Here is a 21,801-nt window from a genome sequence, read left to right as displayed (position 1 = left end):
GCTGATTTCGAGTGCGTTAATGGACGAAAAGTCGGGTAAGGTCCATAGGAAAGTTTTCTACGATCTACCGATTTATGCTTAAAAACACATGGCCGAACCGTAGGGACAATAAAAAAAAAGTCCCGGAACTATCCTTTAAGAGATTTGATGGTATATGCAGTAGCTTCCTATGGCGTTACTCACTGTGTAGACTGGCACCAACGAAACTTCAGAACCCCTATGAACTGGGTGGTATCAGAGTACCCAAGTTCAAAGTCTATTTTGTGGCACGCCAGCTACAATTCGTGGTTAAATGGCTGTCTGACGAGTGGACACAGGAGACACAGCTGCTGCAGGCAGAGTGCCCACCATTATTCTTGAGAGGGGTAATTTGGACAGCCGCGCCGCCAGATGTGTGCCTCCCCCCACGTTACTGAGGCTAGGCAGGGGGGGGGCTTGTCAACACGATGAGATCACATTGAAACAGAGCCTTACGGCCCGCCTTGACACTAGTCTTGCAAACCAAGCACTGCCATTACTGTCCTTGTGATTGAAGTCATCTCAGGGTGTAGGAATTGTGTATGAAGCATATCCCAAGATTGTCCACCAACTTGTTCTGATTCTGGAAAGTATATTTTCATTGTTCAACAAATTGCCTTTTTAACGAATGCTTATTTAAAACTTGATGTTAAATAATTACTTATAACAAACCTTGAGTGTAAGTGTTACTTGGCTACTTGTATTGACGAATGTCATTGCTACAGCTCTACAGCCCACATTTACCCCTCTTGAGATAGGTCTGGCTGCTCAGTCACACTAGCAACTTGTGTAGTACAGACCTATACCAAAAGGTTGGTTACCTAATACCAAGCAGATAAGTATTGTGTACTCTCACACAATGCGACTACATCAATGCTTACCCAACAATGGGTTATCCAGAGGTTGGTATGTAGAACTTCACCTATACAGTGGCTTGCCAATCCACAGCATCACAATTGTGCGATTAATTTTGAAGTTGTTCCGGGTCACAATGGCTACACACAGTTGATTGGTTGTAGGAAGTTTTAGAAGTGAATAGAAGAGAGTAGGATGCTGGGTATCTACTCAACTACGTTGTTGCAGATTTCAGGAGCCCTATATGGATCGACTATTCTACTTTTAATGATCATCTCTACAAGAGATTAAATATACATAAATGTTAAAAAGAGACAGCAAGAGCATTCTAAATGTGTTACTATTTAGGAATATAAAACACTACATTGTTAGTGAAGAAACGTGTTTGGTTTAGTGATAAAACTGTATAGAAGATTAAAGTAATGGTACATACTCTAGTGGAAAACCATGACACTATTGCTGTCCAATAATAAGCATGTCTGATGCTCCGGGGTAGTAGTTGCTCTTGCAGGAAGGCGCAGACAATGTTGTACACAGTCTTGCTTCAGATACAGCACTATTATCTGCTGCAAAACCTGCCAAAGCCCACAGTGATCATTTAGACACATTTGGGATAGAGGTTAGTTAGGCTTTGGCATGCAAGGTATGATGTAAATCATGGAATTTTAATGTCTACTCCCCACTTCCCCATGACTAGCCAATCCCCCTCTCATAACCACCTTACACTGAACACACAAGCCTCCACCCCCTCAACAGATGGATGCAAAAGACCTAGAATCGTAAGCACATCAACATTAATTAATCCATGACAAAGCTCTCCTCTTTAGCCCCATTAGACACGTTCACATTCACGACTACCCAGACCCAAAGCACTGTAGTCTATCAGGTCTTGGGCACTTCCCTATCGATCACATACTCCAAGTGTCTGTATCACACAACAAGCAAATTGGCAGACAAGAACCGGGTATTTCCAACGTACCATGTTAGGCAAGATTGTATGCAGCACCCTGTGGGCGAATGAACCAGCCTTGTCCTCCTGGCAGTAGTTAACCCAACCTCTGGTATAAGCAAGTACTACACAAGTTGGTAGTGACTGAGCAGTCAGGCCCATCTCAAGAGGGCTCAATGTGAGCTCTAGGGTGGCAACAGAGTTTCACAGTGACATGTATCCAAATAAAACTTATACTCAAGCTTTCGTGATTAACCAATTATTTAGTAATTTAACAGTCAGTTTGAATAAGCCTTCTTTAGAAGGAAGCAAATATGTAACACTTAAAAAAAAATCAGTAGATACCCATTTGGGATGGCACACAGACACTTCCTACACCCTCAGATGACTTCAATAGTTAGGACAGTGTGGACACTGATATATCACTGGTACATTTAGAGCAATACTGAGCTAGGTGTCAAAAAGGAAAAGGTTACGGAAGGAAACAATGGTGAACAAACTTCTCAAACAGGTAAGCACTTTTGAACCACCCAATGCAATGTAGATTAACCCTTTCCCAGCTATCCAAGTAAAGAATGTATGACTTTTTGGAGGGACAGATCAAAACACAAAGTCAGAGGTTAGAAGAGTCTTCATGGAGCCAGGACAGCCAATGTCAATTGAGCAAAGTCTAGGGGAGCGGAGGAACTTCTTGAAAGTAAAACATTTTGCACAATTCTATAGAGAATTTTGTAGAAAAAGAAATCACTGTTGGGCCACAAGCTGGGAGGCTTGTGATGGACTATGCTACAAGCAACTCTGCAAAAGGCAGCCAATGCAAGTCCCAAATGAGAATTAGCAAGCTACACAACAAGAGGCAAGTACCTCTTAGTTTACAGTACCTTAGGGTCTGACGAAATTGGTTCCAGCTGGCTTCAGTTGCTGTTGTAGCATGGCAGATCCTGTTGTTCCTGGGCCTCAGTCGTGGGGACAAGAGGGGGGGGACGTCGGGTGACTCCTTCACTAAGATTCGAAGGTCAGCGGCAGCAATGGGCAAACTTCAGATCAGGAGCACTTTGCGGAGTCAGCTTCGTGCAAATAGCACAACTGTGGTTCTCAGACATTTGGTGGACTTTCCTTGCTTCTAGGATCCAGCACTCTGTTGATGGAGCTCAGGCTTGGTTATAGTCCTGCTTCGAGGGAGTCTGGAGGATCTTCCTGGAGCTTGGGTCCGACTTAAAAACAATGCACTTGTTTCTGGTGTTCCTCTCCCTGGCACTCGGTTCCTACAGCAGAAAATGTAAGTACAGCCAGCAACGAGAGGATTTCCAGTTGAGTTCGTTTTGGGGTAGTTAGTCGGGATATTCCGGTCAAGTGTGGGTTTCTTTAAAAAACGGGAGGACCCAGGCATCCTAAAAGGTTGGTGGGGACAGTACAAGTTTTGAATGACGAATTGATAAGTGTGGTGATGAACGGGGCTAGGTCCTTAGCTGCTTCTTTGATTGACGCTGGGCCGATGTCTCCCTGGCATTTAAAAGGTTTAAGGGTCCACCAGCTCATGGGTGGAAACATGGGCAGATTTGAATCTGTTGGGTGGTTTGGGAGAATCAGACTGGGTCTCTGTGGGGTATAGGGGCTCAGAAGATTTAGTTCTTTCACTTTTATTTTATCTTGAAGAGATATTTTGTTGGATAATGCCTTTTGACTGTTTGTGCACCAAGTCTTATCCTTGATGTACATGTCAGTTGGTGGAATAGGGGATTCCAGTTCTCTTAGGATAACAAAGTACTCTTGTGCTTGAGCTAGCTTAGTTAATCCTATCATTGTATGCATCTTGTTTAGTTTGGAGGCTCTCCAATATTTAGCTGTCATTTTTGGTAAGTTATCTTTGGTTAAAACTGTCCGATCTTTTCCAAAGGTATTCAGATTTCCTTTTTGCAGTCCGTAAGGCTTTGAGGTTGGGGGTAAACCACGAATTGAGGTGCGCTCTGGGTTTACCTTTGTGCATTATTAGGGGGTGCGATACTTTCTATGGCCTGAGTGATTGTGGAATTGTATAGGTCTTCTAATGCTGCTGGGTCTGCACTGGCAGGCACAGGATTCATGATGGGATGGAGAAGTGGACGTAGTTTATCCACGGTTATGTTACGTTTATTTCTGGTAGGAAGGGGAGGTGCCAACAGGCTAGACTTGGATAGTGAAGGTTAATAGGTGATCTGTCCGAGTATAAGGTTTGATGGACATTACTGAAGCCTCAAAATTGTGGTCCACCACCCAATCTAAAGATCTACCTTTAGAGTGTATAGGCATGTTGACCGTTTGAGTAAAGCCTAGTTCCACTATTGCATTGGTGAGTGCCAGTGCATGCTGATCATTCGGGTTGCTGAGACCGAGATTAAAGTCTGAGAACTATAATTTGAGAAGTGGGTTTGGTATTGGTAGAGAGAAGTGCTGTAATGTCTTCCTCGAATGAACCAACGGGGCCATGTGGTCTGTATAACAGGTGCATAGTTATGGTCCTTGAGTCTGAGAGTCGCAATTTAACATCAGGAGTTGGCCTGAAGTGAAGGTTGGATGTGTAGAGACACTTAGTCCCAGATTAGATTTGGCGATGAAGGCAATGCCACCACCTCTGGAGGTATCTATCTAGCCTCAGAATAGTATAGTTGTCTGGAATAGCAAGTGAGAGGGAAGGTCCTGCAGCTGCATGGAGCCACGTCTGTTATTGCTAGAAAGTCAAATTGTTTAGAGGTGATCAAGTCGGAGATATATGAAGTGTGGGCCACTATGGATCTCGCATTGATAAGAGCACCTTTGATATGGTGGGATTTGTTGTCTGAAAAGCTGGGGGCAGGGGGTGAATTTTTCTGTGCAGTCAAATTATTGATACGTTGGTTGGTGTTTAATTTACAGCTCTTCTTAGTCAGATTATTTCGATTACGTTTGTCATTACGTTAGTAGAAGGTGTGTTAAATGTGCTCAGTCTGGATCCAAGCCTAAGATTTCTGACATTAGTAGAGCTGGGTTGGTTAGGTGTAGGCTTTGTAACAAATCGTTGAATCCATTGGTTAGGAGTTAAAGTGCAGGAGGCCACCTGCCCCCCCCATTGGAGATCTTAACATGATTTGGATTGTTAGCTCCCAAATTTAGTTGAGGCAGGAATTTAGGAGGTATTATTGATTTTGACTGAGGAAGTTTGTGATCAATGATGTAGAGCGATACATGCAGCTACGAGTTGTTGGACTGGAGAAAAAAAAAAATTGGCCCTTGCCAACAATTTAAAAGATTTCCCTCATTCGCGTATTCATTATTTAACTACAAACCATTTGATTACAACCTGGTGTCAAATATTTGGTGAAATATAGCAAACAGTGCATTTTGATGCACTCTTCAGTGATGAGCTTAAAATGCTGATGCAGGGCAAGCACCCATACCCTTTATGATATATAAATAAACTATCATAGTGCCTATACACAACAAAAAACCTGGCAAACCCTGTCAGTATATTTTATTAAATGTAGTACATTTGTCATCTTGTTCTCAGCATCAACAAACCTGCTTGGCGCCGTCCAAAAGTGGAAAAACTACCCTCTTAAAATGAACACTCCATTGGGGCATTATAGTTGGTCAATAACTACCAACCCTCTCAAACTGTCCAACAGTGTCCAACCTTGGGCAGATGTAATAGCCTTTCAGGCATTGGCCTATAAGCCAGTACAAACCCATCTTTTGAACACAGTGGGAACACTTCCAGTTTCGAACATCTCCAAGCCAATACACACCACTTGCATCTCAGTTTGCTCGTCTCCCTGCATTTGATTCCATATAGTTTGGATGCCTAGAACTTCTGCATGGTTCTAGCAGGAAATTTAAACTAAACAAGGTGGCCGAATGACACCCAGGAAAGTCATTGGCAGAAGCACTAATGGGATCGCAATGGTGATATGGTCATGAACAGGGCGATAGGGTTACCGCATAAAGAGCCCCCACTGTCCTTTCTGCCTTAGATTTACCCCCGAGTTCACTTCAATTTCTAAAGGAGGGACTTGTCAGTTGGGGAGCCAGTCTTCTGAGTGGAAGAGCGGTCACAAAGCCAAAGCCAATTAGACCTGGGTTGGAGTCACCTTCTTTCAATGGAGACAAGGCAAACAAATCAGGCAAGTCTACTCCAATTCAGCACTATTTCCCCCATCTTTGAATTCTCAACCCAGTTTTGGGTAGTATTTTGTTATACTTTGTGTGCGTAGAAACACAATCTGCTACAACACAGGTCAACATGTTGCATATTGTAAGAAGATAATTAATCTGTGTGAATGAATGTGGCTATTCACCAGTTACCCGTGTCCTGTTGAGAGTGGAGATGATCATTCTGGGTAAACACAGACCTACACCATGAGGTCGTACTCCAAGTGCATTTATGTTCATGGAGTGCACAGAGGTCCAGCTCCCACTGAAATTGCCATAGATTTGCTGAAAATAGTTTACACAAGACTGGCTGATTAGAGGTACATGATTCACTAGAAATTCCCTCGCAACAATAGCCCCATCTCCACGCACCTTCCACCCCATCAGAAAAGAAAACATTGCTACAGAAATATCGTCAGGTTTTACAAATTGATATTTTGGTATTTGCAAAAAGGATTATTTTCGCTGCCAAATCACAGTATCAAACTCCATCTTGCAACACTTTTGGGGCAACATAACTCATCCCCATCCCCCACCATCCTCAATTGCCTGGTTTATGAACCTCCACCATTTTCTTCTAAAGGCATTTTATTGTACAGTTTTAGGGATGGATAAGGACAAGAATAATACAATTTATCCAGAAGAGTATTAGGGGCTGGGGAATGTTTTAGCTACTCAACATCTCTTTATATAAAGGAGTAGGAAAATACGTATTTTTGGCAAATGTTTTAATACAAATGGAAGAGCTTGCACCAATGGAAAGTCCCCAAAGGAGAGTACATATTTCCAAACATATGCATTTACCACAAGACAGTATTGACCTCTAACAAACACAAATTGCACATTCATCACCCCTGGTACAGAGCACGCACCCACCATGATAAGTCTTGGATAGGGAGTGTGTGTGCAGAGATGATCACACCATGAGGCGCAGCGACACCTTCAACCCTTCCATATTAGGGGTGATGGAGATATGAAACCTTTTATTATTCATTGGTTCACACGTCCAACAAGAAATTACATTTTATTTTATGTGCAATCCCAGGTGAAATCCTAGGTTTCCAAACTTGTTTTATGAACGGTACATTTTAGAACAAAAAAAGAACATTCCTTGGAAGGGAGGAGGGATGCTTTCCCAGACTTGTCATAAAAGCATTGCTCAACCATTGGAAATAGTCAAGCAGGTCACCCCTACAGCCCTGATCTCTTCTCACTGCTCGTCTCGTATACAATATAGGAAAGTTCAAAAGCTAAGTATTCCAATTCAAAGGGATACCCGCTTGCCCAAAACAATACACTCCCTGCATAAAAAGAAGGCAAGCAACCTCGTGGAAAATTGTGTCTTGATCCCCAGAGGCATAGGCGATTCTGGTCCCCCAAAGACTGATTGGCCTATAGGAAAATAGGTGGTTTTGTAAAGAGGTCTTTTGCACTTTAACATGCCCGACCTCCGAGTGGCTATGCCTCAGCCCTTCTTACACAATTAGTACATATTCCTCCGCCCAGAGCCAGACAAAAGAGGGGCAGGTTGGGGAAAGGTTTTAGGAGCCAACAGAGATTTGCCTAAAGCATCCTCCCAGAAAACGTGTACTCGAGAAAAAAAAAAATAAATAAAATATACAATAAAACAAAGCTGAGGTGCGCCGTTTTCCCAGTCCCGTATTAAGGGTTTGACATGTATGCCTTAAACATACATTCCAGAGTACTCACCCCCCCCCGCCTTCTGCAACCTGCAATTCGGTTTCTGCCCTTAAAGAAAAGCTGTGGTCTTTAAAAGCTACAGAGACCTCCAAGCAGATCACTGTCGGGATGATCAAATGTCCTGTACCCGAGCCACCCCCCTACCCTTCCTGTTCCCAAACTCCCACCCAATTCAACCCCCCTGCCCTTCCTCTACCACTAGCAGCCTACAACTGCCCTGCCCCATTCCGGTCACACTATTTCCCACTCGGTGGTTGATGGGGTTCCAGCAAGAGGCTGGAGAAGGTGTTCACCTTCTCAGCCCCCCGCACCTCATGTGGCAGCAGCGGCAGCTTCACAATGTGAAAGTCTTCATACAAGTCCTCCATCTGTGGGGGGAGGGGAGAGAAGAAAAATGGGGTGGGGGGAGAGGATGGAGGGATTAGTAATAACATACTGGCAACCTTTTCAGTATCTGCCACTTTGTGAAGATTACCAGCATGTTAAAGAAAAGAAAAACCTGTCCCACAGGTTTCTGGTAAGAGATGCAAGGATACTGGAGAGACATTTGTGCAATAATTGAGCATGAACCCCTCAAACTCATCAGCTGCACGTCTGAGCGTAATGACAACCACCATATTATGGAGAGAAAAAAAAAGATAAATATATATGGGATACATTACTCACCGTAATCGTATTTCTGATGCTTGTATCTGCTTAGATTCACATGCTGTGCATAGGCCGACATCTAGTGGAAGCTGCGGAGTATTACAGTTTGTTTTTCGAAGTCGAAAAATGGGCGTCGACACAGGGCGTGCCAGTAATACTATCCCTAGTGTGACGTCCCCTGTACCCATGATCCCTCACGCGTCTAGGATCCCCAGATTGTGTTTTTTCTGACATGAGGTAGCATGAGGAGTAGCGTGAGTACAGATAGTCCAAGCAGATAGACAGAAAGGTAAGACTACAAGCAACCATGCGCCTTCTCTCGGAGGGGAGGAAGGGTGGGTCGCATGTGAATCTAAGCAGATACAAGCATCAGAAATACGATTACGGTGAGTAATGTATCCCTTCTGAGGCTTGTGGAATCTGCTTAGATCACATGCTGTGCATAGATTAGCGAGCAGTACCAGAAGAAGGAGGTGGGATGTGAGACGGGTCATGAGCAAACAGGTGTCTTAGAACCGCTTGTCCCACTTGTGTATCTGCCTTGGAATGAGTGTCAATGCAGTAATGCTGAGTAAAAGTGTGAATAGAGCTCCAAGTAGCTGCTTTGCAAATGGTGTCAAGGGGAACATTTGCAATGAAAGCCAGAGTGGCCCCAATGCCTCTGGTAGAGTGGGCCCTTGGCGTAAAAGGCAGAGTTTTTTCAGAAAGAGAGTAACACAGCTGTATACAGTTGATAATCCACTTTGAGATAGCGCCCTTAGAGACGCGATCCCCCTCTCTGCCTGTAGCTACGGAGACAAACAGTTGATCTGTTTTCCTTAGCGGTCTGGTTTTATTTACATAGTATAAGACCGCCCTACGCACATCTAGGGTGTGTAGTTTCACCTCAGCTGAGCTTTGTGGGTTTTGGAAGAAAGCCGGAAGCTCGATGGACTGGTTTACATGTAACTTGGATATGAATTTTGGTGAGAATCTAGGGTGTGTGCGTAAAACCAGTTTGTCCTTGTGGATAGTAAAGAAAGGATCTTGCACTGACAGAGCCTGAATTTCACTGACCCTTCTTATGGAGGTAATGGCTACTAAGAAGGCCGTTTTATAAGTCAGGTGTTTGAGACTACTTTTATGCATGGGTTCGAAGGGGGGCCCCATGAGCTTAGATAGCACCACATTGAGATCCCATCCTGGCGGTGGGTTCGAGATAGGAGGGTGAAGTCTCTTTACTCCTTCCATGAAGGCTTTAACCACTGGTACTTTCCACCACGAAACCTTGTTATGGGATGTGGTGTAGGCTGAGAGGGCTGCCAGGTGTACTTTCAGAGAGTTAAAAACCAACCCTGCATCCAGCAGGTGGAGCATGTATGTTACAACGTTGGAAGGAGTGCAATCAACCGGGTTGATTTGTTTACACTGGCACCAGATAACGAATCTTTTCCACTTGTCAAAGTAACAGTGCCTTGTATTTGGTTTCCTAGACTCTTTTAGAATGTCCATACACCTCTGTGGTAATTTGAGATGTCCAAACTCTGACTTCAGGAGCCATGCTGCTAGGTTCATAGAGTTGGGTTCCTGATGCACTGTTTGACCTTGTTGCTGGGACAGAAGGTTGTACCAGGCTGGGAGTCTGATGGGCTCGCATACCGCCATCCTGCGTAGGTGTGGAAACCATGGTTGTCTCGCCCACATGGGAGCAACTAGGATGAGCGTCATCGATTCCTTGTTCATCTTGTACACCACCTTCCTGATGAGAGGAGTTGGTGGGAAAGCGTACGCAAACATCCCTGACCAGTTCATCCACAGGGCATTCCCCTGGGAGTCCGGTTGTGGGAACCTGGATGCAAATCCTGGGCATTGTTTGTTTTCGCTTGTGGCGAATAGGTCTATAGTGGGGAAACCCCACTGAGAGAAGAGATCTTCTACTACGTCTCTGTGAAGGACCCATTCGTGTTCTTCTGGGAGGGAGTCTCTGCTTAGAGCATCCGCTAGGGAATTGAGCTCCCCTGGAACATGTTGCGATGACAGGAAGATGTTCCGTCTGAGTGCCCATCTCCATATTTTCTGGGCAAGCTTGGACAGATTTGGCGAACGAGTCCCTCCTTGCTTGTTCAGATAGAACATGGCTGTCGTGCTGTCCGTCCTGATCTGCACCGACAAGTTTAGTAGATGGGGCTCGAACGCCTGCAGCGCTCGGAATACTGCCAGAAGCTCTAGCAGATTGATGTGGTTCTTGGCTACTGAGTGAGACCAGAGACCCTGAGCTGTGTGGTGGAGATGGTGAGCTCCCCACCCCGTCAGGCATGCATCTGTAGTTACCACTGCCTGTACTTCGGGATCGTAAAAGGGTTTCCCCTTTGCGAGATTCTCTCTTGTCCACCAGTGTAGGTTCTGTACAAGTGTTGGCGAAACGACCACTAGATCGTCCCACTGACCACTTGCCTGAGACCACTGTTTCGCCAACCATTCCTGCATGGGACGCATGCGCAGACGCGCGTGGGGGACCAGGTAAATGCATGACGCCATCATGCCGAGTAACCGCATAGCTTTGCGTACTGTTATCTGTTGACCTGACTGATAATGCGGAATTTGCAGAAGTATGTTCCGAATTCTCTCTTCCGAAGGGAAGGTCAATCCTTTCTGAGTATCTAGGATAGCTCCTAGAAACTGTTTTGAGGTGCTTGGCACCAGACTTGACTTTTTCTCGTTGATGGAGAAGCCTAATTCGTGGAGGAGGTCGATGGTCCTCTGAATGTTTGACCTGCAGATTCCTGGGGTTTCCCCCGTTATGAGCCAGTCGTCCAGATAAGGGTACACTGGGATTGCCTCCCTGCGTAGGTGTGCAGCTGCCACCGCCAGTACCTTGGTGAATACCCTTGGTGCAGAAGCTATCCCGAAGGGCAGTACCTTGAATTGGTAGTGGCGACTGTCTACCTTGAAGCGCAAGTATTTTCTGTGCGCCGGGAGCATGGAAATATGAAAATAGGCATCTTTCATATCCAAGGTTGCCATGTAATCCCCCTTTTTTAGGAGTGGGATTACCTCTTGTAGTGTGGTCATACGGAATTTTTGTGGCTTGACATACTTGTTGGCAGGCCGTAAGTCTAAAACTGGGCGCATTGTTAAATCTTTCTTTGGCACAAGGAAGTAAGTTGAATAGATACCCTTGTTTACCTGGTGTCCCGGGACGAGTTCTATCGCGTCCTTTTCTAGCAGAATGGCGATCTCCTCGAGGAGGATTTTCTGATGTTGTAAAGAGTGGACTTTTTGTCTTGGAGGATGGTTTAGGGGACGTTGCAGTAGTTCTATGCAGTACCCATTGGATACTGTTGACAGCACCCATCTGTCGGAAGTTATCCCTTCCCATGCCTGGGTGAAACTTGATATTCGTCCCCCTACTGGGGTTGCATGGGAAGGGACCCTGAACTGAGCGTCACTGCTTTGGTGGAGGCGTGCCTCCTCCTTTACTGGGGCTGCCTCTGCCTCTACCACGTCCTCTTTTACTACCCCTACCATACGCCTGGGTAGACTGTTGTGAGCTGGTGTTCCACTGTGTACCCTGGGTGTGGGAGTAGCTATTTCCTCTATTGGAATTTTGGCCGCGGGGGCGACGAAAATTGCCATTCCCTCTTTGGTTAGGTGGTTTGGTAGTTAACTGGCCAAGGGATTTGAGGGTGTCGAATTCTTCCTTAGCGTTTTTTAGAGCGTCCTCGACTGCCTTCCCAAACAGGAGATCACTTTCCACTGGTTTGTCTAAGAGCGCAGCTTGTGTTTCTGCTTTGAATCCCGACTGCCTCAACCAAGCATGCCTTTTGATGACAGTCCCCTCTGCTATAAGTCTACCCGCATTGTCAGCGGCGTCCAGAGTTGCTTTTACAGTGCAGCCTGACACGTTCCTTCCTTCCGCACAAATGCGAGCTAGCTGGCTTTTAAGGGGTTCGGGAGCAGAGTCTATTAGTGCTGCCACTTCTTCCCACTGGTGACAGTTGTAGCTAGCCAACAGTGTGGTGGAATTCGCGATTCTGGCTTGGTAGGCTGCCGTGGAAGCTACTTTCCTGCCAAAACCATAAAGTTTTTTACTTTCTTTGTCGGGGGGAGCCTCAGAGGAAGATAATGGTGTACCAGCTCTTTTGCGGGTGTTGGTTACTACTAGAGAGTCTGGCTTAAGTTGACCTCTAATATATAGGGGGTCCGACTGGGCTGCTTTAAACAGCTTCTCCACTCTCGGATTTACAGGTCTTGTCAGGCTTGGGTTGACAAGGGATGGTGCTATTCTGCGTTGAACAGATTTTAGGATGGGAATGGTCTGGGCTACTGGCTTCCTTTCCCCTATTAGTTCTTCCGCAAAGTCCCTTTCTTCCTGGACACCTTGTGTGTCTATGTGGAAGTGGTTAGCTGCCCGAAAGAGCAGTTCATTCAAGAGGGGCTGATTATCTATTGGGGAGTCAGACACTGGGGCTTCCCTTTCGACTGGTGAGTCCATTCTGAAAATATCTGGGCTATTTTCTGGCTCATCCTCGTCTTCGTCTTCGCCGTAATAATCTGATCCTGCAGGATCTTCTGGCGTGTCAATTTCCTGACCTTCTATAAGGGAAGAGTTTCTTTGGTCTGTAGGGAAGAGGTAAGAATAGGGTTGGACCTCGATGGGGTCTAAAGGCCTAAATGGTGTCTCGACCCGGGGTCTTTTATTTGAGGGGATAGGGTCCCTTGACCCTGAGGGAGAATGTTCCTGAGGGTTTAAAGCTAGGAGTTGTTCAGGGTGTCTTTCGAAAAAATTCGCCAAGGAAGACATCCTTGACATTACTCTGTCAATGTCCTCGCATGACCAGAGTTTTGAGCTTGGGGTGACCTCGCTGGGACTTTCTATGGATTGGCCCTGAGAAGACTTGGTCAGTTCTTTTGTAGTGGAGGACTGCAAGGGTTGTTTCCTTTGCTGTTTACCCCCTTCCCCGTGGGTGGAAGTGCGTTTCCCCTTTCCCTTATCTTTCGACGCCTGGCGTCGAGGATCGGAGGTGGAATCCCTGTCTTTCGAACTAGCCTTCGAAACTGGCCCCTCTTTACTCCCAAGTAATGTACCCTTTTCCTGGGGTGCAGTCTGGGGGTGGAAGTCGTGTTAGTCTCCGGACGATTGATCTTCCGGGATATTAATGGTTGAGGCACTCTGTGCAAGTGTGGAGGCTTGCCTGACGTCGTGCGGCGACCTCGACCGGGACCGCCCAGAGGACGTCCTTTCGGACCGCTCCTTCTGTGCCTCTTTCCGAGGTTTCGACGACGTCGAATCTCGGGTGGATTTTTTGTGTTTAGCGTGTGTATGTGTAACGCTTTTGTCGCCGGGGGACTTCCCCATAGTCGCCGGGACGGACGACCTTCCGAGGCCGGGGACGTGCGTTCGGCTGTCCTTCGACGCCTTGGTGCCCTCGCCGTCCGAAAGTTCGGCGTCGCTGCCGTCGCTGAAGGTACCCTCCGCCTCCATAGCTGCTAGCTTGGCGTGGTGGGCCCAACGCTTGGTGGAGCGGTCCTTAAGAGTTTTTGCCTTAAACCTGCTACAGGCCCTGCAACCCGTCTCGGGGTGGTCTCTGGGTAGGCAAAGGTTGCACGTAGCGTGCTTATCTACCCAAGGGTATTTCTTATTACACTTGGGGCAAAACTGAAAGGGCGTACCCTCCATACGCGCCTGTGGGCAGCGGGCAAGTGTGTGTAGGTAATAAGGTGTCGAGTGTGGAAGTGTACCACCCCCACTCTCCCTACTTGTAGGGCCGAGGCCAGCGGCCCAGGCCCGAGCCGAGGCGGAAGCCTCAAGGCCCAATCCGTCGGGTATTCGACGTTGATCTCCTCCCCGGTTCGGCGTCGAGATGTTGATCGACGAAAGGTTGGCCAAACGGGGCAAATTAGAATTAGTTTAGAGTGAAAATATGGCAAAGCCAGGGAACTCCGATGAAGTGCTTCCGACCAGAATGGCGGAAAAAAACAATCTGGGGATCCTAGACGCGTGAGGGATCATGGGTACAGGGGACGTCACACTAGGGATAGTAACTACTGGCACGCCCTGTGTCGACGCCCATTTTTCGACTTCGAAAAACAAACTGTAATACTCCGCAGCTTCCACTAGATGTCGGCCTATGCACAGCATGTGATCTAAGCAGATTCCACAAGCCTCAGAAATATATATATATATATACACACACACACACACATATACATACATACACCTACATTTTAAAACCTCTTTCAAGAAATAAAAGTAGAAAATGTAGAAGCCAAAAACCCTTACCGAAAGAAATTACAAACAACATCTTTAAAACTAACCCACTAAGCCAAAAGAGCAGGTTTCTTTTAGGTTCAAAATGCAATTCAGGGAAGCTTCATGTGCTATTCCCACCCCCTCAAATATAATTTTGCACACTCACGATGTCAGACCCTTTGTTTGGGTTTCAAGAACTTATGCCTCCTCTCCCCTTCCCTTTGCAGCAAGCTACCCAAGAACTAGTAAACCTGTGGAATAGTCGCAGGGTAGAGTCAGGATAACTGGGGGCACTGGGATGCCTCACTATGTGCAAATCCCTATTTTCCTCTTAGCTATCAAAGGAATACTCACATTGCTTGGGTGAGCCCCACCAAAAAGGCTGCAGTGATTTTCCACCCTCCAGAAAGCATTACGGAGGTGGCTGGGGAACTGAGAATGTGTAAACACTAATGGGTCCTCAGACAAGTCAACCACCACAGACGGGGCATTTAAGATGTGATGGGAAGAAAACAGACCTTTGTGATGTACCCAGGGTAGGACATATGGCTAGGAGAGAAGTGATTTCTAAGCTTGTCCCCAGTGTGGCTGCAAGGTGATCATATCACACTGCAATGAGCTGAAGAGTAGGGTGGTTGCTGCTGTAATTTTTATTTTTTATTTTATAGTTCCAATATAGTTTAAAATAAAACCTTACAAAATTAAAAAAAGGAAAAAAAAACAATCTTTTCATTCCACAAAATATACAGTTAATACAAGAATACATGTTAAAGCACTTGATCATAATAGTCTACAGAATAGTTAAAAACTTCCAATTTCTCATATTTTATACCAATCACACCAATATAAAAAGCTATAATATTTCAAGTAATTTCATCGAGACAAAAACAACCCATAAGATGTCAAATTCAATTAAAAACCATACATCTATAAAAGCATATCCCCAAAAAAAACCATCATCGCTTGTCCTTCATGCAAACACTTTTTTTCCATATCTACCAAATATGAAAAACGGTTGTATTCAAGATAGTCATTTCACCCAAAAAAATGACATGACCAAAACCGCTCTAAAGGGATGTAACGCATATCATATACAAGGTGTTAAGTAAGATTTTCACAGAAATGATAATTCTTCCTGACCTGTGTATACACCAGAACGTTTTGCTTTACTGGTGAATTATTTTTCCTTGTACCTCAGTGAGTGGGAACCTTTTTTCCACAGAGTATTTTACTCTTTATGGGTGTCATTTTAAAGACTCTAAAGTGTCTTTTTAATGTTATCCTCTGACAACTTTTGGCACATATTGCCTATTGTTGCTGGTTTTCCCTGTGGGCTCCCCTTTTAACTTTCTCTGGCTAACCTTGAGAGAACTACAGTTCCCAGGGGTAGAAAGGATCTTTGGATCCTTTGACATTTTATTAGGTGAAACCAGCACACCCCACCTTATGTGGAGTGCTGGGGAGATAAAAGGAGAAAGGGGATACATTGTAACTAACATTTATGTTACAGGGACAAACTTACCTTTAAAGGCTGACAAAAAGGTTCCTTTTTATTAATTCAGTGCACCGTTACCGCGGGCTGTTTCTACAGCCCCTAGTAAAGATGCCCATGGGTGCCAATTTTACCAAAATGGCCCAGTCTTTTTTCGCCATTTCAGTGTTTGTCCTTTCTTGCTCCTTCCCCTGACATCCAGGGTGGGAAAATCCTTTTAATTAACTTAATCTTCAGCGGGAATCCTGTGGATTGCCCATCCAGGCTGCAGAGTGTCTGTGACGGCAGGAAGCGAGGGAAGAATCCAAAACTTTGCACCTCTTTGTCTTCCAGCCTGACTGAGAGAATCCAGTTCAAACTGGGAGGTTGGCTGTCCTGGAAGGACTACCAACACCCCAAGTTTGAATGTTGCATGACCGTTTGATAGGCTGGATTCCTGCATAAAAGTTCGATCCTGGAAGCTGAAGAGGTAGTCGGCCACTGGAATGAAAAAGGAAGAGGATATAGAAAACGGGGCTGAGAAGATTTCCAGTGACCAGAGAGCCCGCTGTGTAATCGGAGCCTGCGGTTACCCTTCCTGCCAATCGACTTGGGGACTCTGAAAACGACAACCCCAAGCTATAGCCTTGCAAGACCCACTAGCCTAAATAAGACCTACATTTCGAGGGTATCCAGTCTTTCCATCAAATGTATTTCCATTCAAGCAATATTCATTGAAATGCTTTTCCATCGAAATTCATATTCATTGAATGAATTTCGATGGATTTCCAACTCAAACATACCTTTAAAATAGATGTATGGATGTTTGGGTTGGAAATTCAGTGGGTCAAGAAAAGGGTTACATTTTGAAAATGGCAGTTGAGGGCTGTTGGAGGGAGCTGTACAGTGCTTAAATACATTATAGATTTCAGCACTGGACAGCTCCGTCTGACTGGTGTAGTGTGCACTTTATTTTCTAGGATTGGGGACCTTTATTTTAGTTGAGTTGACCCCCCTCTAATCCCCCCCATAAAATAAAAGTGCACACTACACAAGTTAGACGGAGCTGTCCAGATTTCAGCACTGGACAGCTCCATGTAACGTTATGTAGGTTTCATCGACTTTCCACGCACAAAATTTAAAAGTGTTTATATAACGAAACCCTTTTCGATGAAAGGGCTTCGATGCATAAACACTTTGCATTTTATGTATGGTAATTTGATGGAACATTTTTCATTGCGTAAGTTTGCATGCATTCCATTTTTCGATGGAAAGCATTCGATGTAAAGACATGTAACCCATTTTGCTCCATCCCACGGCGTGCAGCGACATTGCACGCCTGCATTACCCCAATACCCTGGGACCTCGAGCCATTGTGCGGTGCACGGTCTTCTAAAATTTGCTGAAACTTTGTGGGCATCCTGCTGGACTTCCAGAAATGTGAATTAAGACTGAAAGTCCCCTCACCAAAGTGCTGGATCTTGCAAACAATGAGAATCCGACCAGCTATATACAGGGTTTTTTTGCTACTGAAAAAGTAGCCAAATACACAGAACCGCATCCAGCCACAAAGAACCTCTTGCCTGGAGCATTCTGCGTGGATCCTTGCTGAAAGAGCTCATCCATTGTCCAGTCTTCTGTATTCGCGAGAACGAATTCAGTGCCTAGGTTTTTGACTGCAGATGCTGAAGTCCCCCTGCTGCAACCTCTTCTTCTGTACTGAGGTACTGTGTTGGCTTGGGTTATTACTTTCCTTGAGTCTCTTGTGATTCCTGTATAGCTTTGGGGTATTTTTTGTGATTGGGAGTCCTCTCGTACAGTGCACCAAGGCACCTGCTGGAATCCCCCTAGGGTGTCTTCTCAGAAGTCCCTGGACCCTCAGTAGAATACGTAAGGTTTGAACAGTCTTCATCTGGAACTTTTACTGCAACTGAGCCCTACCTGACCCTGCCTACAGCTGGCTCCTAGACCACTAGGGTCCCTCATCTGCCTCAGAGGGAACTCATGTAATAGAATTGAGAAGGGCTGGATGCTTTAAGGGTCTTCCTTGACAATTAAAAATGTTGAAAAGTACTTATTTGTGAAAGAATTTGGTTAGTAACAGAGTTAACAGTTACACAAGATCGTACTTACCTTGAAAGTGGACCGCCACTTGTAAAAGTAAATGTAATGTTATTTTACTTACCTTGGAAATGTTCTGCTATTCTATAAAGTTTTACTTTCCAACAGAAAGTAGATGGAAGGTTAATTTACTCACCTGTGAATTTTGTCCCCATCGTCCCAAAAGTAATGCTGTTGGGTCCACTGTACTATTCCTGTTAGGATATTGTTGGGTAAGATTTGGGGTAGTATCCTTGGGGTGCGCTACAACAATCTAAGCCTCCTGGAAATAGGGACCCAACCGTTGGTATAAGTCTGAACTACACAGGTTGGTAGTGGGGATGAGCAGGCAGGCTTATCTCAAGAGGAGTCAATGTGAGCAGTAGGGTAGTTACACAGAAATTCACAGTGACAATTATTCAAATAAACAAGGATACTCAAGGTTTCTTGATTAAAACAATTATTAATTTATTTACCATTCAGTTAAACAAGCCTTCTTCAGAAGGAAGCAATATAATAGCAATACTCAAATACACTTCAAAATACACACTCTTAGGTTTCTCAGAATCAGCAAATACCCATTGGGATGGCACACAGACACTCCCTACACCCCCAGGTGACTTAAATAGTTAGGTCACTGGACATTAATATATCACTGTTGCATTCAAAGTATGCTTATGAGAGTGTCAAAGGAAAAGGTTATCAGAACAAACAAATCACAAATATCCTTAAGCAGGCAATTACTTTTCAACCCCCCCCCCCCAATGCAGTGTAAATTAGCTCCTTCCTGGAAGGACAGGTGTAACACAATGACAGAGGAGAGAAGATTCATTCAGTGAACCAGGCTAAGCCAATGTCAATGGGCAAAAGTGTGAGCTGAAGCACTTCTTGCAGGTAAGTAAAAGGTCTTTGCACAATGTTTTTGAAGTCATTGACGAAAAAGAAGAATCAATGTAGGGCCACATGCAGTTAGACTTGTGAGGGTAGGAGATGCAAGCAACTCTACAACAAGAGGTTAAGTTGTTAGACTTTACAGTGCCTTTAGTTAGAAGTAAAATGCAGCAGAGGACTTCTGTTCTTGTGCAGCTCTGCAGATCCTGTTCCTGGGCCTCAGTCGTGGGGACAAGAGGGAGGACTTCTGGGGACTCCTGCACTGCAATGGGACGGTCACCGACCGCAACCGGCAATCTTCAAACAAGTGGCACTTAGGAGTTTCAGCTCCTCGCGTGTACCGCAAATTACAACACAGCGGTTCCTGCCGGTTGATGTGGGCTTTCCTTGTATCTGGGATCCAGCACTCTTTTCAGGTGGCTCGGACTCGGTCAGTCCTGCTTCTTGGGAGACCGGAGGATCTTCCAGGAGCTCTTGGCCAGCTTAAAAGCAATGCACACGAACGGTTGTTCCTCCCCCTGGCTAGTCAGTTCCAGCAGCGACTGCAGTGGAAATTCAACCAGCTAGGAGAGGATGTCAAGGTGGTTTACTTTGGAGTTGATTGGTCCCACCAACTCAAGGGGAGAAGTCGACCTTGCAGGGCTTCTCTAGTCGAGGTGAAATCAGAGTTTCAGCACAGCAGCCGGGCTTCTCCGGGCAAACCAACGATCCAGGGGTTGCAGCAGGCGTCTCTTCCAAGTTCTTCTTTACATTCCATCGTCCAGTGGTTGGCTCTGCCTTCCAAGCCAAAAAGCCCCGCCTTTTATGCAGGTTTCTCCCATTCATTCCAGCCTAGCTGTCAGTCACCCAGCAGGGTGGCAGTCCTTGCCGGACAGCCAGCCGGCCAATCACCTAAGAGTGCTTTCCCGTCTCCTAGGAGACTAAGCACAGGGAGTTTCTGGCACCTCCCTCACTTCCTGCCCCCACCAGACATACTGGAGCGAGAGGCGGGTTTCACTCGTGATGCCCACCAAAGACAAAATGAACAAAGGGACCAAACCTGGTTTGGCGCGCAGAGTAAATCTCAAGAAGGACCTAAACAACAAGAAATGGAGAAAAAAGACGACCGGGCCATTTTGACAAAAATGGCACCCATGGGTGCTTCACTGTAGCTGCAAATGCAGCCCGCGGTAAAAACACACCATGGTAAACTAGTAATCAACATACATAATTTCCTAAGCATACAATACATAGACAGCGCAATGCGTCAAAAAGTAAACCCAATGTATCCATCAAATTAAATGAGAAACAAGAAAAATAATAGTGTACAAATAACCTTGTTCTCCTAATCAATGAGGAAGTAAATACATTTAATTGATTTAGAATCTAAAAACTATTTAAACAAAACGAATTCCATAAACATTTTGAAATATATAGCAGTCATGAATCATTCATTGTGCTGAATTTTGTCTACTAGGTGAGACAGCTATCTTCATAAAATGAAATATCTTGAGCTCTGAAAGTGGGCGACAAGGTAGGCCAACTTGCCTTTCCTTCCTAGTTTCAATCAGTTCCCAATGGCAAGATGGGAAGGTTTTCATCAGGACAACTGCTGAAAATCTAGTTTGTGGAGTGACCAGAAAAATATTAGTCTTAGCCAATTTAAAATCTAATACAAGAGAATACAAGCCTCACACTTACTCCATTTAATTTCGAGTGTGCAGGTTGTCAAAAGACCTCCGAATAAGAATGCCCAGGCAAACCTACAGACCAAACAGAAAGAACACTGGGGGCGTGGGTTGAGGGGGGCAGTCATTCGTCAGATTATGGGGTCCCTGTGAAACCTGTATGTGTACCTAGCGCTGTTTAAAGAAGGAGACTGTACTCACTATATCGCCAAATCACAGGCTGATGGCTGAAACGAGAGCAGGATGGGACAAGGTTGGTATGGTATGAACCTCACTCTTTTAGATACAGAGAAACATAGGTGGAGAAAATGCAATTGAATCAGAGAAGGGGCTTGGAGCCCATGCAGTGTAAATGATCTTACCTCCATCAAGCTCAAAAAGAAGAATAGTCTGGTAATCGAAGCGCCACAGAGGAATCTCCAGCGTTCGGATTACGCTTGGAGACACACAGGCCAACTAAAATCTGACCCAAATCGTGCACAATATCGCGGGGAAATGCATCGCCATGGCAGTCTTCCAGACCTATGATGTGGGACAAGTGGGGGAAGGGAGGGGCGCTGGAACTCCGCTGCCATGGCGACACCTGGGTCTGTACGGCAACGCCTCGAATATTATGTTGCTTTGTCAAGGAAACGGCATGCCAAATGGAAATAGAATTGGGTCCTGCAGCAGCGCGCTCACTGGCGCAGAACATTACATCTATGTGTACATCCATGTCAAATTGGATGCATGTAGAAAAGGCGCCTGTGGCCAGAGTATGTACGGCACACCCCAATCAAGATATGACTTGTAGATTTATCTTCATATCCATGGAAAAATAAATGGATGTAAAAAGGCGCCTTCATGGAACGGAAATCGTTGCCATGGCAACGTCGTAGAGTGCAGTGGGAAGGCAGTCAACAACTGCTCAGGTTTCAAAAACAATGGATTCTAGGTAAGGAAGGATCCCTGAGGTTGAGGGAGTTCTGGGGAGTGCCCATGTCTGTATGAGCCATGTTGCAAGTGCTGCTCACTCGGAAATGATGGCAGCACACTAATCTCAGCTTGAAGGGGCGTAGATGTGTGTCTGGCAATAGAGAACAAACAATTGCAAGCAGGCCTCCCT

At 45.4% G+C, this 21,801-nt stretch overlaps 1 protein-coding gene across 1 annotated transcript in view; it reads right to left on the bottom strand.

Annotated features, from left to right (window-relative positions):
* Window positions 1-6,697: 6,697 nt before the first annotated feature.
* Window positions 6,698-21,801, bottom strand: part of GET3 (guided entry of tail-anchored proteins factor 3, ATPase) — a 102,389-nt gene continuing 87,285 nt past the window's right edge. The window contains exon 7 of the mRNA XM_069604119.1: window positions 6,698-8,055. Coding sequence (XP_069460220.1) covers window positions 7,924-8,055 — 132 coding nt within the window. The 3' untranslated portion in view covers window positions 6,698-7,923. The remainder of the gene's footprint in view (window positions 8,056-21,801) is intronic.

The sequence above is a fragment of the Ambystoma mexicanum genome, chromosome 3q, assembly GCF_040938575.1.
Source record: "Ambystoma mexicanum isolate Mex_15411 chromosome 3q, UKY_AmexF1_1, whole genome shotgun sequence".
NCBI classification, from domain to species: Eukaryota; Metazoa; Chordata; class Amphibia; order Caudata; family Ambystomatidae; genus Ambystoma; species Ambystoma mexicanum.
This window is presented reverse-complemented; position numbering and strand designations above follow the sequence as displayed.